The sequence below is a fragment of the Hylobates moloch genome, unplaced genomic scaffold, assembly GCF_009828535.3.
Source record: "Hylobates moloch isolate HMO894 unplaced genomic scaffold, HMol_V3 SCAFFOLD_14, whole genome shotgun sequence".
NCBI lineage: Eukaryota > Metazoa > Chordata > Mammalia > Primates > Hylobatidae > Hylobates > Hylobates moloch.
In genome coordinates, this window is record NW_026652289.1 from 77,246,918 (window position 1) to 77,261,558 (window position 14,641).

Sequence of the window (14,641 nt, forward strand, 5' to 3'; positions counted from 1 at the left end):
CCACTTCTCTGTTTTCCTCTTTCGTGTGGCTCCAGGCTAATGATGTGCAAGGAAAACACAGCCATCTATAAAGCCCCAGTGCTGTCCCCGTATTCTTCATTTATTTTGCATTTGATTATGCCACAAGTCGGATCTTGTTTCTTTCCTTTTTTTAAAGTTATTAGTTCAAATATTAATGTAGGGATATGGCATATATTGCTGCTCTTGATTGATGCCTTCCCAAAAACAGGAAGACGTGCTCGTATGAATTTTAAGAAAGTAGGGGTCCTGCAATGCCTTGCCAGAAGAGTTTTTCAGATACATAATTTAGATGCCCTCCAGGCAGGCTTTCAAGGCATTTTTGCCGGAGGGCAAGAAAAAATAACTATGACTGTTAAAAGTAAATGATTTTTGCTAATGCACAATTAATGCCAGAGAAAAGCACAGAAGAGAAAGATGTTGATAGAAACTTCTGATTAAGTGAGCACCCTACCTTGATGTGTATCTTTTTTTTTTCATGATAATGATCAGTGGTGCAGAGAGCTAAAAGTTTTCATGTCATGCAAATGCCGAGTGCAGGGTCATATGAGAAGTGTGCGAATGTGCATGCTTAGGAGGTGACAGCTCTAGGAGGGGCTGAGCAGGCAGTGCGTTATGTGCAATGAACAGTGACACAGTTACTGTCACCTATGCAGGCAGCCTAGAATATATAGACTACAGAACATTTAACTTGATTACCCTACAGTATGTGTTCACTCTGGGCATGGGGATGCGTTTCCACTGAATGGGTTTTCTGATGGCGGTTTTCCCACATTGGATTCCATAATTGACAAAGAGCTACTGCACTGTGTCAAGTGCACAATTATAATTGAATTAATGATATGGGCAAGTGTGAGACACACAAAATTAACATTTGAAGAGGCCTGGTTTAATTTTGTCTTTTACATATTTGTGTCTCCAATTATACTTTAATGAAAGAGAATATACTCGCTTAATGGATTTCTTTCAACAAGCTTAGCTGAGCTCATCATTAGCTGCACTTGTTGTTGGCACCCTTGCGATGTTTTCTCTAATGTATTTTTATTTCTTTCTACTAGGGGATGGTTTAGACAACAGTGTAGCTTCACCTGGTACAGGTGACGATGATGATCCGGATAAGGACAAAAAACGCCAGAAGAAAAGAGGCATTTTCCCCAAAGTAGCAACAAATATCATGAGAGCGTGGCTCTTCCAGCATCTCACAGTAAGTCAAGATGAAAGACAAAAAAAATAGTTTTTGTTGTTTTGCTAGCAAGTTATACCGTCTCATACAGATTTTTTTTAAACTAAGGTGCCTATTTTCTTATTCTTGAAATCTGCTGACTAACAGAGTAGCTTTTTTTTTAAATCAACTATTACCATCCAAAGAGCACCCTCTAGAAAGTAGCGGGTTTTTGTTTTAAGAAGCTGGGAATGGACTTTATTTAAAATGATCTAAGACCCTAAACACAGCATATATAAGTAAATTTGTTATTTATGCTAAAAGTATGAGAGCGACCTCGGATAATGCAACAGCAACCAAGGGAAATGGCTGTAAGGAGCTTACAGGTGCATAAACATTGCTGATTACACTATGAACGAAAGCCGTCTGTCTCCTCTAGGAGGCAAAAAAAAAAAAAAAAAAAAGCACCTTGCCACATGCATGTCCAAGCTCACAGTATCAGGTGCAGCTTTAATTGCTGAAGCAGTTTACAAATATGTCATCTACTTATATGACAAATTCAGAAAGGTTATAGGTGCTATAATGCCTTTGCAAGGTGGACCTTAAAGATTCTTTTTTTAGCTGCTCAAGTCCATTATCTTAAAAGCTAACCATGTTCACTTCTGGAAACGGTTTTACTATGTGCGACATTTTAAAAGTAACAATTTATCTTTATCTTCCTGTTTGCAATCCTTGTATGTGTGGATACATACTGTTGACTCTAAGACTCCCATGACAAAAAAATTACAATATATTTTTACAGAGAAACTAGGCATGCTTATATTTTACTGTTCATTTGGAAATTCTGGGAAACCAGTAAAAATTTCAGAGGATGCTTCTTGCTATAATACTGTTTTCAGGCCATTCTATTTAGGCTAATACTTAAAAATAGAGTAGCACATTGAAAGCTGAAGGTCTTCTTTGATTATCCAACTTGTGTGTTGCCATGCTGAATGACATTAGTTACAGTGTCATGGGTCCAGGACAAGGTTCCACTTTTATTTATGGTGGTGGCTGCTGATCTGCTCTTCTTGCAGAGCTACAAAGGACAAGGGGTGGAGCGGCGGTGGAGAGGGAAAAGTAATAGATTCACATTCCTAAATCGGCCATTTTGATGTAAGGACATTAGTAGCAAACTAAGGTGTATCGATCTGGCCTGTGGTGTCAGGATTAGCTGGGAGAACCAATGAGGCAGCCGTGGTAGTGGTTATTCTTGCCTTGCAGCTATGGCCATTTCAAAGGTCAGGGCCCTGCACTGACTCGGCTCAGAGGAATTAGACAGAACATGCGGTCTCTGGGCTGATTACTTAACCAAAGACAAAATAATGAGTCCTAAGCAAATACTGACTAATTGAAAGGGCTGTAAATCCATTACATATTGGTCAGGGATAATCAGGAGTATTTAATCACTTTTATCTATTCAGGAGCACTGAAGCTGCAACAGCAAAGCCCTGAACCTTGCCATGTGGTTATTATTCTCATCATTATCAAAATTACTTCACAGCTGTTCTTTGCTACATCACCTCAGCTGGAGATTTACTAACCTGTAAAATGTTTTTAATTTGGAAGTCGAGTGAGTGTGAGGGGAGGGGTTTCTCATTTTTAAATGAAGGTTTGTTTGGTTAGAGTAGCAACTAAGAAAGGCAGTGTAGCTGCAGATGACAGGCCAGCCGCCTTCTCCTGACCAACTCACCTGTTTGGTTCCCTCCCTCTGTCTTCCTCCATGCTTGGTCTTTCTTGGTCAAAAATAAACCCTTCAACAGCTGCTTTCCAAGCAAACAGCTACGTGTGTTTTCAACCTCTCTGTCATCAAAACCAATGTCAGAGAACAGTAGAACCTTAGAGAATGCAGCTGCTCTGTTTATAGATGAGGAAACAGAGACCCAGAAAAGGAAGTTACTAGCTGAAGGTCAAGCTGAGACAAGGGCCCGAGCCTTCCAAGTCCCCAGCTCTGTGATTTTTCCACATTACAATGACTTTGCCAAAATGACGATCACCTTTAACAGTTGCATAGAAATCTCACAGTCTCCACCATCAATACGCTCAGAGTCACAAGGGGGAAATACGGAGAAGCCAAGTGCTGTTTTCTTTTCTTGTTTTGAAAGCTCCGTGTTACCAAATATAGAAAGGCTTATCACCTGTATTTTGTGAGTTGAATCTCACGTGGGAGTGTCAGGAGACCTTGATGCCTTATCTCCCACCTCCCTGCCCAGGACAGCACCCAGCAGGCACCATGGCCACAGACTGAGAGTTGTGGGTGGCTGGTGATTTCTGGACACTTGTTGTAACTCTGCTGAGCTACGAACTAACAGTAAGAGTTTGTACTCACCTCAAGAGTGCTTTCATCTAGTTGAATGTATGCAAAGCTTTGTGCAGAATTCTCTGTCCAACTCAAATTTTTAATGACTGCCTGTCCTCCGGGTGGGGAGAGAGGACTCAAATAGCCTAAGCTGGGGGAGTTGGGAAGTCTGCATTCTTGCTCTGTGATCCTCTGTACTGGCTGAACCTCAGTTAAGTCCGTTAAGTTCCCTGGACCTTCTGTTGCCCCGTTTTTCAAACGAGAGGGACACGTTGCAGGATGGGTAAGCTCCTTTCCCATGCTCCTAGGTTTTGGTTCTGCTCAAGGACATTTAGTCAGAGCAATGCCCGGTCCCAGCCTCATGGGTCATTCTTTCCTCTCTTTCCCCCTTTCTCTTTGCTTTTGCTTTTCACTAAGTGCTTTATTTCTCTCCTGACCTTCTTCACAACATGCCCCTTTCATTACTTTCTCCCACTGGCTTTGTCTCCCATCTTTCTCTCTGTGCCGCTCCCCTGCCTTTTCTGCACCTCCCTTGTAGCTTTAGGAAATTCTCCTCTGCTTGCTCTTTGAAAATGTTTTCCTTCTTCATCCACACTTCACCCCACTGCAGAGAAGAGGTTCAGTAACTTTGATGAGGATGGTCCTGTAAAACTTTTACTTTCCAATCTTTAATGAGCTGAAAGATTTACTCAGCTGTAATTCTGAGCTCAGAAACCAAGAATAGAGACCCCTAACTAGCGACATGTTAATTTAGATTTCTTTTCTTACATGCACTAACAGGCATGAGGAAGTCCTTGGAACTAGAGATGCCCCACTATATTTTTCTGTCATTTAATTAATTTCGACTTTCAAAGTGAAATGTTGGCTCTAGCTCACTGAAAGTAGATGCAGTCTAAATTATTATTTCATGTAAATTTCTTTACAAGTGCATGATTCAATATGCATTTCTCCATTATTAGTCTCTTTAACATTATTTCAAACTGGTTTGTTCCCTTTTGTGCAGTGTGACCTGTTCTTGTATTACAATAATCCCCGATGTACCCTTTTTTCTTTCTTTTTTAAAAAAGAAGCTAATTGAATTATCTCATTATTTTAATTTGTTAAGCAAATGTATTTTGCATCTCAGGATGTGTTCTTAAAGAAGGGGGCTGCCAAGGCTTTGCCCCCTGAATGGGCCATTGGCCCATTTTGACATTCATGCATTCATTAACTAGCAGAACATAAAAGAACTCTGGTTGTATTTTTTTTTTCCAAACACCCAACCAGCGTGGAGCAACTTTTCCCAATAAGCCACAGGGGTCTTTCTACATATGTTCTCAACTGCAAGCTATTGTCACCTATTCTGAATACCTCAAAAGGCCCAGAGGTGGAAAAAAACCTACCTCAACAAAGGCCAACTGTAGCAATTGTTAAGTCTTAGTCTCAATATGACAAAAATCATTCACCCTCAGTTTCCTTGGACGAACAAGTTCCACTCCAACTGTAACAGTTCAAACAATCTCTCAAATTCCTTTGCACCACCAACTTCAGGGGAAAAGGTAACAAACTTGCACTAATTGATTACACTGAGGAAAATATTTAAACAAAGTCCAAAGTGGCATTTAAAAAATCAAGCGATTTGATAAACAGTTTCCATAGTCAGAATTAAGCATTCTGAATTTGCTTAATCTGGGGCTAAATATTAATAATTAGCCTCAAATGTTTAGTTTCGAACTACCCTATTTTCAAAATGCCCCTTAGAAAAATCCCCTCTAAAAAAATTCACACTAATTTTAACAAAATAAATCTATCTATCGATATATTTTTAGAAATTCAACTAGCAAAAACTGTGTGTATACCATTACCCTCTTCCGTTGGTTGATGGCTCTGCCTAACTTCTCAAGCTAAAAAATCCAGTGAAGATTGAAGAAAGAATCTCTTGGAAACGTGTGTGCCTTTGCTGGAAAGTACCCAATGGCAAAACAAACAAACAAACTGACAAAAACTTAGGGAAATCCTAGAGAAGTAGATTCCTTTTGCTAGCACATGGCGACTATGATATCATAAAAGTAAGCCTGCCATTACAACTGTTTTTATTTGACTTCAAAGATAAAGAAAGCAACAGCAAGCAATAATACCCAGGCTGACGGTTTATTCATAACCATGAAAAAACTCCTCCACGCCAAGAAGCCCTTAGTGTGCTCAATTAGGCCCTCAGGCACCTCCACTTGCCACCTTCAAGAGCTCCTCCAGTTGTGCTGCAAATAATATATTTGATCATGGACTAGAAACAGGAAGTGCTCTTACACAAAGACACTACATGCTCATACCAGTTTCTGGCTGAAGGTCTTCTTATTTGAAAACATAGGGATAAAGCTCACACTTAGGAGATGTGGGACTTCTTTCAAAGATGTGCGTTACAGAATCAGAAGCAAATTTTACTTTTAAAAGTGATATAAGCCAAGGGGGGAGGATCGCTTGGGGCTAGGCGTTTGACACCAGCCTGGGCAACATAATGAGATCCCATCTCTACAAAAGAATAAAAATTTAGCCGGGTGTGGTGCACACATGCCTGTGGTCCCCGCTACTCAGTAGCCCAAGGTGGGAAGATCATTTGAGCCCAGGAGTTTGAGGCTGCAGTGAGCTAGGATGGAACCACTGGACTCCAGCCTAAGCAACAGAACGAAACCCAGCCACACACACACACAAAAGTGATACAATATTATGTATGCAGCCGCCTTGAAACTACAGATTCTAAAACGTCTGCCTTTTGTTCATGACAAAATGCTTTGTCCCCTCTTCATATCTCCGGGGGTTGGGGAGAGGGGTGAAGCCCACCTATCAGGTGTTTACTCATTTTACTGCTTGTCTATTAGAATCTATCTTATGGGATTTTGTAAAGGCCTGGGTTTGGTAATAAAAATGTGCTATAAAGGATATCATCCTACGCAGACAATGCACCCAAGTTATAAGTATATTCAGTTCCATGTTATGTTAGAGAAACCTGTCTCTCCACCGAGTTCATCAAGACCATATGACAGTAAACTTAGTCATCTTAAATTTGTTATTGTAATGTACACACACACACACACACACAGACACACATACGCAAGGGAGGGGAGAGGGAGGGAGGGAGAAAGAGAAACAGAAACAGAGAGACTTAGACTATTTTGCCCTTTGACTAGTTCTCTTTATCTTGTGCAGATCCAGATGGCTTCTTTCTTAAATGAGGCAGTCCAATGTCGAGGTTAAGAGCACAGGGCCTGGAATGTGCAACACAGTAGATTTTTGATCTTGAGGCATTACCCTCTCTGAGCCTCATTTTTCATTTCTGTAGAAGAAGAATAATTCTAGTTCCACCTGGTAAGGTTATTTTAAGGATTAAGTGAAATAATGTAAAGTACTCAGCCCTGTGCCTGATTCTTATAATAAGTACATATATAAAGTAACTATAATTCTTATTTTAATCCAGTTAAATGGCTAGCAGAAGGCTTTGACCAATGGACCTGGGCATCCAAAGTTACCACATTTTTTCCTGGGATTGTAGAGATGGAGAGACCAGGTTTTGCCAAACAAATCCCAAATATGGCTGGTGCAGTGGCTTATGCCTTTAACCTCAACACTTTGAGAGGCCAAGGTGGGAGGAATGCCTGAAGCTCAGGAGTTTGAGACCAGCCTGGGCAACATAGCAAGACCCCATCTCTATAATTTTTTTTTAATTGGCTGGGCATGGTGGTGCATGACTGTGGTCCTGGCTGCTTGGGAGTATGAGGTGGTAGGATCACTTGAGCCCAGGAGTTAAAGGCTGCATGGAGCCATGATCACGGCACTGCACTCCAGGCTGGGTGACAAAGTGCGACACTGTCTCAAAGAAAAAAAAATAATAATATCCAGGCTGGGGGCGATGGCTCACACCTGTAATCCTAGCACTTTGGGAGGCCAAGGGGGGTGGATTGCTTGAGGCCAGGAGTTCAAGACCAGCCTGGGCACATGGTGAAACCTCATCTCTACTAAAAATACAAAAATTAGTCAGGTGTGTTGGCACACACCTATAGTCCCAGCTACTGGGGAGGCTGAGGCACAAGAATTGCTTGAGCCCAGGAGGTAGAGGTTGCAGTGAGTGGAGACTGTGCCACTGCACTCCAGCCTGAAAAAAAAAGAAAAAAAAAAATGGAAATACCCCTCAGTAGGAGAGAACATGGTCTGCATTCTGCCTTCCGAAATCCATATTAACATTTGGTGGCTGCTTGTTGAAGCCAGGTGATAGCATTAGAGAGTCCTGGTGTCATGAAAGCCAGAGCATCCTAGTGAGCCTTCAGGGATAGGGTGGAAGGTGGAGAAGAAATGGGCCATGGAGTAGCTCAGAAAGTCTCCAATGGGGCTACTTTTGGGAGAGAATGCTCTCTTTCACCATTTGTCTTCCAGGATATGAACAGAATATAGAGTTGCTATCTTCCTTAGAGTGTGAAAGTCTAGGCTGTCTACAAGACAGCATGTTACGGTTTTTATTACTTTTTATTGATTGATCATAGAGATGACATCTCACTATGTTGCCCAGGCTGGTCTCGAACTCGTGGCCTCAACTGATCTTCCCACCTCAGCCTCCCAAAGTGCTAGGATTATAGGTGTGAGCCACAGCACTTGGTCATGATAATGGTTTTTAAAAAAGGGATCACCAGCTGTGAACTTAGAAACCTTAGGTGTGAACTCTGTGATATTATTCAACCTCTCTGAACCTATTTCTTACCATCAAAATGAAAGTTATCTGCCCTATTTAGCTGATTGGGTTGCTGTGTGGCTCAAATGATGTAGTCAATTTGTAAACTGTAATGTGCTGCACAAATGTTAGGCATTCTGGTCTTCTGGTTGTGTGCTTGGCTTTCCAGCTGCTTGAAGCTGCTCAGAGCTTACGTAATCACCAAGGGTTAGAGATATAGTGCTACCCACCCCTTTCATCCTCCACCCCCAATTTCTCCACTTGTCCATTTCCACAAATGTATCCCTGGAGACACTGTGATAATTTCTATCATTAGACATCTTTTAAGGATCTTGAATGGTTAATTGAATCAGTATTTCATGGACATTAGTTACTTCTGCTTGGAAATTAGGGCCTTCATGATTCTGAGACTGGTCTACATAATACAAATAGCTATGAGCCAAATTAATACCAAATAGGAAATGTTGACCTTGGTTATACAGTAAGAGATGGTCTTTCTCATATTCAGAGCTGCAAATGTTCACATGCATACAAGTGAGGCTCCTAAGAAAGACTTATGTGGAAATGCACATGCAGAACACACAGCTGAAAGCACCAGCAGAGAGAGCTTCCCACAAACATGCAGCATAGTGGGGCCGCCCCTAGCCTTAGCCTTTGCATTGTTTTCCTGCTTGCCAGGGGAAAACATCTGTGAATTATTTGAATGGAATCTTATACTAGAGATCGTCTGAACTGGTGTCATCTCTGTTTAATTTCAGGAAATGATGTCACAATGCATTAAATAACAATGCTGGGTGAATTATTTTCCAGTGGACATGCTGTCCTAAGCATTCCTCTTCTTTTGCAATGTTTCCAATTAACTGTAAGCTTGAGTGTTCTTCCTATTTCATAATGATTTTGAGGGGTAGGGATGGGAGATAGGGGTGGGCAGAAGGGTAATTTCAGAGGTTGCTGAGGTTCACAGCTAATGGCACATCCATCATGTCCTTATTGGGATGGGAGGGTGCTGAGTGTTGGGGCTGTGATCACCAGTGGCAACCGGCAACAGTATTGGTGAGTTTTAAAGAATGTCTAAAAATGAAAGCTTGAGTGTTCTGATGCTAGCTGTCCAAAGAGCCACCAGATAATTTTAATAGTGACCTGCATACTGTAGCTTCGGCCTTTATCAAAGTTTCTCTTCACTCCCTTCTTCAGTAAAGAATAGAGGACATAAGTCAATTCTGTGTGCCATCTGTTGTCGTTTTTACAATTTCTCAAATTAAAGAGACAGGCCAAAAATTTAATGTCGTGTTGGATCCTAGAAGCTCCTCTAGAAGAGAGAAAATTGCAACTGAATTTACTTTGTCTCTCTTGAGGGGGAAAAATTGCATATTGCTATGTCATAACCTCTTACTTGTAGTCCCAATTTGGTGTTTTGAATTGGATTATGAGGGCTTCTGCATGGAAAGACCGATGTGTTTGGGATTCAGCAGCCTTTGTTCACATGGTTCTGAGTGACATTGTGGTAAAGTCGCCAATACAGTGGTGGCACTATGGCTTTTCATGGGGGTAATGAAATGCATAGTCTCCTCAATGCAAAAACATTTTAAGACGTGTCAAGACATTTCAAAGTACATCGGACAATCCTGTTTAAAAAGAGGTTCACCTCAGATAGACTGAGAAACTTACCTCCCAGATTATGAGCTACTAACTGGCAGATACATTTTAAAAATAGGTAATTGATAGGCAGAACACAGAGTTTTAAGGGCAGCCAAACTACTCTGGATGATACTATAATGGTGGATACGTGTCATTATACATTTGTCCAAACCCATAGTATGTACAACACCAGGAGTGAACCCTAATGGAAAGTATGGACTCTGGGTGATTATGATGTGTCATTGTAGGTTCATCAGTTGTGACAAATGTGCTACTCCAGTAGGGGGTGTTGATAATGGGGAGGCTATACATGTTTGGGGCCAGGGATTTATGGGAAATCTCTGTACCTTCCTCTCAGTTTTGCTGTGAACCTAAAACTGATCTAAAAAAATAAAGTCTACTTAAAAAAGAAAAAGGAATTGAATGAAAAGATTGAAGAATGAAAGGCATATTAAATTACCATCAAAAAGAAACCGAAATAATTATTAGCTCAAAGTTTAGCACCCAATTTCATAAAATATCACTGAAAGTATAATTGTTTAAAAATATGTTAAAGAATTCAAGGAGATGGGGAATTGAAGACCCTTGAATAAAGGAACACAGAAGGCATATGCATATTGGATATTCAGCTATTTAAAAACTCCAAGAATAGAGTGCCATTAAATGCTATTTAGTGAAATCCCTGAATATTCATTCAGGTCATAGGGAAAATTTCCATTTCTTCGTTCCACATGACCACAGTTTGCAAGTATATTCCATGGAGAAGTGGAGTGATTGGGAATTACAGGGTAAGTTTACTGGGTTATGAGAATACTGACTGTCCCTCAGCTTTGCTGCAGGATAGGGTCATAAAGTGACCCTAGCGTTCAAGATTAATTTGATTTTAGAGAGTGTTACTGCACAGATTTCAGAGGACTCCTGGAAATGTCCTGCCTTCTCCATGCTGTAGTCTGTTTTTGCAATTTGGAACAGATTATGAAGTGTAAAGATGATATCCAGCCCCATTTCTCCTGTTAAGAAATGGTGACTTAGGTAGGAAGCATTAGGTTGGTTGAATGGAATTTGCCTTATTACATTTAGGTGCTGTGTGCCACTTTCTAAATTGATTGGCAGCAGTTGTTTACAGTATGCAGAATAATCACTGGCACCCTTTATAGGTGTATTATCCTCTTAAAACATAATAGTAATGCCATTTTCATGCTTTTACACTTGCTATTCATATTCTGAACTGCCAAGTCCCAAATCTGCCAGAACTAATTTGTTTTTATCTAATAGTGGATAAGTTGTCAAGTCACAATATAATGGCAGATAATTTTTCTTAAACTATGGTTTTACTTCTTGGTTATAATAGATAACATGAATATTTGTTGAATCTGACTTGATTGTCCACACACAAAAAATTACAACTCAAGAGATATTGTCGTGGGATTCTGCGATGACAAGAAATGAAGAGAATATTATCTAGTTATTCTGAGCATTATAGAAAATTAACATGGGCCACTAATTAGTTTCCTTCCAGCCACCACTCTCCCCCCGCCAAATTTGCTGATATCTGATTTGCCTGACATAGCCAGATAATGAAGATCTCCTCTTACTAATCCCAGCATCAAATCTTGTTGCTGCTGTTAATTTAAATACCTCCATTATCACATTATAATATAACTGTCTAGATTTTATTTTACTTCTTGCATCATTCTCCTGCAATCACAAATATTCCAGAATTAATTTTGTCTTGGAAATATTTGGCAATTCTATAATAATTTAGAAAAGCATATTCCCATGACTCAGGCCACATTGCAGTTGGAAAATGGCTTTTTTCTTACCCAGAATACATGGTGCGATCCCATCGTAGGCTGACAAAAAACAACCCAAGTGTACCGGGGTGCTGCTACACTAGTCTTTTAAAAAGAAAAAGGCTTTTATCAGTAGAAAAGATGAATGCTGGATTATTCCCTGTAGATTTGGTGACACATTGGGACTCTCTTTAAAAGCAACCTTATTTTTTTCCCCATGGTGAAAAGTTACAGGTTCTATTTCAGTGTTTCAAGATACCTGCAGGCAGCTCATGAGTTGCTATACTTGTTTTAAACACTTCCTCATGGTGATTTTTTTTTTTTTTAAGTAGTAAGAGAACATGGGAACATGGGGTCATTATTATTCAATTATAGGCTCAGTTTTTCTGTTAGTTTCTGGGAAGGCATAAATTTAGAACTGTGTAGCAAAATCTCACGGATTACCTGATGGCACTTTGATAAAAACCCCTCTTAGAGCTTAGTCCTGAAGGTTTTATGTTTTCTAGTAAAACACTTAAGTATAATTAAATATGATCATGTGAAAAGGCATTAGTTTTTAATATGACCTTTGTTGTCAGTCTGGAAATCCTCTAAAATTTTTGATTTTTTTTTTTTTCAGAGCAAGTTTGACAGAAAAATTATTTCATGCTCTTTGGTCCTTATGTACTTGTACCGTTTTGTCCATGGCTATTCCAAATACCCCCATGCTTATTTAAGATGTATATATAATCAGTTACATAAAAAGAGGTAGGCTTAAATTCTCATGACTCTATGGTTGGACCTCTGTGGTTGGAGCAGACAATAGAAATGTCTGTAATTCGTTTCAAAAACAATGTGACTTTCCTACCTTTAGATAGTGAGGAATCTGTTAACTCATTGTGTTGAGGAAAGCAAACATTTCAGGGCACGGTAAAAGAAATCTCTACCATGTATAAGGTTATATATATACCAGAAGCAGTGGAGTTAGGACCAAATTAAGACTTGACCAGTGTGCTAGTCTTAGCACAGCCTTTTGCTCCCTGGATTTTTTTGGGCAAGTCATTTAATTTATCTGAGTGCTCATTTTCTCACCTCATTGTTTTGAGGGTTAGCTAAGATTAGAAGCAGACTTCTGAAAAGGACAAAATACTATGCAAGTACAAACTGGTGTCTATTAATGTTTTCATATAATCCATTGAAATAGTTTGCTCTGTCATAGCTCCATGAAACCTGAACTTGGATGTGGGTGACACACTCTTCAAAGACAAGTATTGCACTTGTTTCTTTTGCCCTAAGTCTGGAACGGGGATCAAATCCTACACATAGCACATGTGCAAGAGAAAGGCCAAAGACCTGACAGACCATTCATATGTGGCAGCATGAGTCAAAGTAACTTTTGGAATTTGTACACTCAAACTTAAGAGAAAGAACTGGAAGACTGCAAACTAACTTCACAATAAACGTATTGTCACTTGTGTTATTACAGCTTTGGAACAAGCTGGTTGGGGGTTTGGGCATCTTTGTTCTTTGTTCCTAAACTCTTCATCCTGAGAATTAACTGGTCCATCAGCATGCCATTTTTCATCCTGGTCAAGCTGGTGGGGAAGAATGGTTTTACATCTTTAAATGGCGATCTCATAGGCCCATTCCAAGGAAGGCAAAGTCCCGTACTAGACAGAATTGTCTCATTGCAGCAAGAGATAAGTGGAATTTTTTTTTTCCCCTGAAGACAGTTTCAATCTGGATGCTTAATCAGGCTTTCTTTGATTCTACATACAGAGATTTCAGATGTTACAGCTCAGTTAGACTAAAGCACAGAATATGAATGGGAGAAGAGTGAGGAAAGCTTCTAAAGGAATACAGAGGCCTTAGGTTTAGATGCACCAGCCAGATATCCAGGTGGATGAACTTCTGTGGAAACTGGAAGTGGTGGCACTATAGTTTGAGAGTTGGAGCTAATCTTTGTAGAGGTAATACTTGAAACCATGGCACTGAATAAAGGTTAAAATAAGAGAGTGCAGAGAGAGAAGGGGGTTTGAGTCTTTTTGAAGACTGTGTGTGAAGAGGTGAAGAAAGAAAGTAGTGAGCAGAGATAAAGACATCAGACCAGTAGGAGCATAATCAGATCATGTGAAGAGGGAAGGAGTTTCAAAGTGGAGGAAGTGGATTCTGTAGAAAGATCAAGGACAGGAGAGGTGCAGTGGCTCACACCTGTAATCCCAGCACTTTGGGAGGCCGAGGCAGGTGGATCATTTGAGATCAGGAGTTCGAGACCAACCTGGCTGTCGTGGTAAAACCCCATCTCTACTAAAAATACGAAAATTATCCAGGTGCCTGTAATCCCAGCTAATCGGGAGGCTGAGGCCGGAGAATTGCTTGAACCCTGGGGTTGGAGGTTGCGGTGAGCTGAGTGCCACTGCACTCCAGCCTGGGCGACAAAACAAAACTCCATCAAAAAAAAAAAAAAAGAGAGAGAAAAGGAAGCCAGTGAAGATGGGGGCCAAAGCACACCTGGGAAGGTACAGAGAAACACACATTTTGTAAAGATAGCAAGAAAGCTGAGGGAGGTCAGGAAAAAGCTTCTCTTCACTTATGACTAGGAATTGTGGCGAGGGTGGTGGAGAGTGAATTAGGAAGGCACGGAAGTGCAGACTTGGAGCAAAGAGGGCCAGACTGAATGGGCTTTCTCCACATCATCTCCTCCTTTCTCAGGCAGTCTCAGCGCCAAAGAGCAAGAAGGACTAAAGCAAACACCAGGAAAAACCTAAGGGTGAGATCAACAAGGGGAGGAGAGGGGAGATGTTAGAGCAGTTTTTGAAATGACAGACCAGTAAGTAAAAATTCCAATGAGATAGTCTTTCCTGGGACAGAAAAATAATCCTACAGTTCATGTGAATAATAAAACAACTAAGAAAAGTCAAGATATTTTTGGAAAAGAAAAATGAGGGAGCTTGTGCACTGAGAATTACTGAAATGTATCCTAAAGCTACATGACGTGGCACTGGCTAACACAATAG

At 40.4% G+C, this 14,641-nt stretch overlaps 1 protein-coding gene across 6 annotated transcripts in view; it reads left to right on the top strand.

The window, feature by feature from the left end:
* MEIS2 (Meis homeobox 2) overlaps positions 1-14,641 on the top strand; it is a 208,591-nt gene that overhangs the window by 61,506 nt on the left and 132,444 nt on the right. For all 6 annotated transcript variants that reach the window (XM_032174157.2, XM_058427432.1, XM_058427433.1 and 3 more), the window contains exon 8: positions 1,077-1,222. In XM_032174157.2, the coding sequence (XP_032030048.1) occupies positions 1,077-1,222 (146 nt within the window). The remainder of the gene's footprint in view (positions 1-1,076; positions 1,223-14,641) is intronic.